This window comes from Carassius gibelio, chromosome A2 (assembly GCF_023724105.1).
Source record: "Carassius gibelio isolate Cgi1373 ecotype wild population from Czech Republic chromosome A2, carGib1.2-hapl.c, whole genome shotgun sequence".
NCBI lineage: Eukaryota > Metazoa > Chordata > Actinopteri > Cypriniformes > Cyprinidae > Carassius > Carassius gibelio.
In genome coordinates, this window is record NC_068372.1 from 30,010,808 (window position 1) to 30,015,091 (window position 4,284).

Consider the following 4,284-nt stretch of genomic DNA (forward strand, 5'->3'; position numbering starts at 1 on the left):
ACATGCATATATAAAATATGTAGATTCGGGATGTTTTGGCAGATGTTCCTCACAAGAATTGAATCCTGAATCGAATCAAATGAGTTTTTAATGTTATTTTGGGGGTGTAGAATCAAACTGGACGCGTTTGAATGCGACTCAAACAGATGTCTCTCTCTGAGGATTACAGACGCTGATGATGCTAACAGGTTTTTCGGGAATTACACAGAGCAAAGAGCAGGTTCAACTAATTCATCTGCGGAGCGGAGCGCTTTGATGTGGCCGGTTTCCGTGGAAACGAAGACGCTAATTAGAATCTTCTGTTTATGATTGATCTGTATCGGTCTTAACACGGAGGCCTCAAACCAACCGAATAAATTAACATTTTATACCTCTGTGAAAGAATACGATTATTGCTAGCACCTGAGGACACACAATTCAATGCGAAAAATGTTGACCATTAATTAACTGTTAATTAAACAGGGCTTATGAGTGAAATGGGCCTATTAAACGCTGGAGAGAATAAATGTTCACTTCATATCTGTAATTTACACTTTTCATAACTGAGATACACTTAAAGAAACACAAACTGAAGATTGTTTCCCCCATGAAATAAATGAATAGATAGCTATTTTGATTCACAATTCTGACTCTTTCTTGCAATTCTTAGAAAAAAGTCAAGATATAAACTCACAGTTGCCTTTTTATTTTAATTCTATGGTGAAAAAAATTAAATATTGCGAGATGAAAACTCAGAATAAATAAAAATTAATAAATAACAGATATAAACTCAAAAAGTCAGAATTGTGAGAGTAAAGTTTGCAATTGGAAAAGGAAAAAAGAATTGTTTATTTGATAACAACAGCAAATCATCATATTATTCTGATTTCTGAAGATCATGTGACACTGAAGACTGGAGGAATGATGCTGAAAATACAGCGGAGCATCACAGAAATAAATATCATTTTTTTACATATTACGGTTTTTTAAATTGGAATAAAAGTTCACTGCTTTTACTGTATTTTTAATCAAATAAATGCAGCCTTGAACAAAAGAGAATCTTTTAAAAGCATGATGTGTTTTTGATGCTCTCAGCTCATTTAAACACTTTTTATCAAGTTCTAATTAAGTTAAGGATCAGACTCAATGGAGGAAAAATGCATTAATACCACAGAAAAGAACAAATCCCTCAGGAAACCAATATCACAAATGAGATCGCTTTAATATCTCAGTTGTTTCTCCTACACCGGAGATTTTGCTTAAAGATACAGAAAATGTGTTCACCCTCAGGCCATCCGAGATGTAGATGAGTTTGTTTCTTCATCAGATTTGGAGAAATGTAGCTTTCCATCAGTGTCTCATCAGTGGATGCTCTGCAGTGAATGGGTGCCGTCAGAATGAGAGTCTGGTAAAAACATCACAATAATCCACAAGTGATGCAGTAATCCACAAGATTTGTAAGAAACAATTCCATGTCTTTAAATTTAAAGTCAACTTATTAATATAGCGCTTTTAACAAAACAGATTGTGTCAAAGTACTTTAAAGTATGAAATAGGAAATAGAGTTCAGTGCCAAGTTCAGTTTTGACAGGAGTAGGTCACTCAAATAAAACATCTGAAATGACAGCAGTTTTGATCCAATCAGATTTATTGTTGGTTTGTTTCGGGTTTAATAAAGAACAAAAACACATCAACAAACGAGAAGTGAAGCCATAAAAACATCAAAGTTTGAGTCATCTTTTAATGAGGATTTAATAAAAAGATCCAAACATATGCTCAAGTTAGTGTGTGAAACACATTTCTATAACACTTCTGCTAATTATAATACTGAAGAGGCTGATTAAATGTGTTCAGATATCAGAATAAAAAACGGAGTTAAGAACAATCATCAGTGTTGTCACTAAAACCAAGTAAACAAAGTTTGTTATGAAGGAATGAATGAGTGAAGACGATTTATTTACAGAAGAGTAAAGAGAAGAGTGAGTTGATGGATTAATCGTTCATCATGTTCACTAAAGAATACATGTTATAAATAAACACAGAGCAAACATACAATACTGAGAAGAAAAGACACACAAAAACACATCTGCTCCAAACCTATGCTCCCTACATAGACAGCATCCTAACTGAGAGTGAACCTCAGAAGTGAGATATTCGGAAGCACTTTTGTGTGTTAAACACCAAACAATAAACACACACAGAATCGCATGCAGTTGTCTCAAATAACACACACACACACACAGGAAGGACACCGAGACACATGTTGACATGTTATCAAGCAGATTACGTATCTGATGAAGTCTGTGAACACTCACTCAAGTATTTTAATTAAAATGTGTCACAATGCAATTAAAATATGTGCTCATGCATAAACTTTTTCCTAGGCTCCGTTTTCTCTTTCAGGTCGAGTCAGATTCAAGTCAACAGAAACGATTCATTCGGATTCACGCTGAACACAGCGGTGATAGTTTGACGAGCACCTGTCAATCATCTCAATTCCAGATCTTTCAGATGCTTCATAACAATTTGTGTGAGATCTGATTACAATGCAATGTTTCAGTTCACCCCAAATAAAAAAAAAAATTATAAAATAAGATTTTACATTTTGCATAATGCAGGGTTATTATCGCTAAACTAAAACTAAAATTAAAACCATTGAAGTATTTACATTGCTTAAATTAAATACATTTTTATTTCAGCTAGTTGCTAAGGCAACATTTATAATTTTAATTTAGATTAACTTGATGCACTGAAAAAACTAAAATAATAAAAACTATATAGACATATAAAAACAAACACTACTAAAATGACACAAAAAATTACTAAAACTTTTACTAAAATTAAATTGAAAATGGAAACATTTAAACTGATGCGAAATATTAATAAAAATATAATTGAATCTCAGTGACACTAAAATAACACTGGCATAAATTTCTTTTTAATTGTGACAATTAATTAAATTATTTTACTATTTGAAGTATATTTCATGGTGGCATTTATTTAATTTATGCTGAATTTCTCATTTTAATTAATACATTTTTCTGGACAGGTTGATTTTTTAATTCTCTATCACAATTATTTTTATTTATTTATTATGATATTTAACATTTTGATACTTAATTTGAGGATGCTTTAATTGTCACAATACAAAAAACTTAATGCTTTTAAAAACAGGCTTCATTTTCTTTATGGAACAAATAATTTAACATTTTTTTTCTTTCATTTTCGGTGTGAAACATGAAGCTTTTCTTCATTGAAATACACTCATTTATGACCATAAGAGGTTTCACTGTGATTCTAATCAAACACGTCACAATAGTTCATGATTTGCAATATAAACCAAATCTTCACCAAACGCTCAAAATAAAAAGTATAGAAAAGTCTCAAGGGGTACAAATAATTACTGTGCCATTCAAAGGCATGAAGAGCATCTCGTTTCATGAATATGAATGATTGGATGTTCAGTATTTCATTAAAGCATCACATCCCAAAAAATCTAAAGCTGAACAAATATGAGCATGAGCTACCAATAACCAATTAAAAACATTCCTCTGATGAAGAGCATGTGAATAGAGGGTTAATGAAACCTAATTAACAGCGGTAAAAAAGAACTATTATTTCTGTCCTTTCCATTGGTAGTGATTCCTCATGGATTCACGGGAACACAGGTCACGGGGACAGAGGTCACGCCCCCTGCTTTTAAGCTCCGCCCTCTGTGGCTTAGTCCCGCCCCCTGTGCCCAGATCCGTGTCTCCGGTGTCGTCGATGCTCGCGCCGAGATCTGTGATGTTGCCGACGATAACGGTGAGATCTCCGCGCTGGAGGGAAACAAACAATCACATGACTGCTTTGCATTTATATTTACACTATATTAATTAATTTGGCACACGCTTTTATCCAAAGTGGAGCTACAGGATAGTGCTATCTTCCAACTGACATAATCAGGAATATTTAAGTAACTGGTTAATTACACGACATTAGTTCATGTTCTGATGAACTTATTTTTATACTTTAATAACAATCAGGGTTATTATAGTTAACTAACCTAAAATATGAAACTAAGAACTAAAACCAAAAAAAAAACAAAAACATATTTGTGACTTGATAAATAAAATATAAGGATTTTAATTCAGCTTATTGTCAAACCAGCATTTCTATTTTTCATTTAAAACTTGAATAAAAATCTATAAATCTATAAAGACATGTCATATAAATGACAAAAAAAAGAAAAATTACGAAAACTTATATTTAAAATTATTTAAATAATAAAAATAAATTTTTTTAAATTAGAATTAAAATTAAACC

At 32.1% G+C, this 4,284-nt stretch overlaps 1 protein-coding gene across 1 annotated transcript in view; it reads right to left on the minus strand.

The window, feature by feature from the left end:
* Positions 1-1,609: 1,609 nt before the first annotated feature.
* Positions 1,610-4,284, minus strand: part of LOC127938376 (neurocan core protein-like) — a 61,702-nt gene continuing 59,027 nt past the window's right edge. Inside the window, exon 15 of the mRNA XM_052534960.1 lies at positions 1,610-3,797. Coding sequence (XP_052390920.1) covers positions 3,700-3,797 — 98 coding nt within the window. The 3' untranslated portion in view covers positions 1,610-3,699. The remainder of the gene's footprint in view (positions 3,798-4,284) is intronic.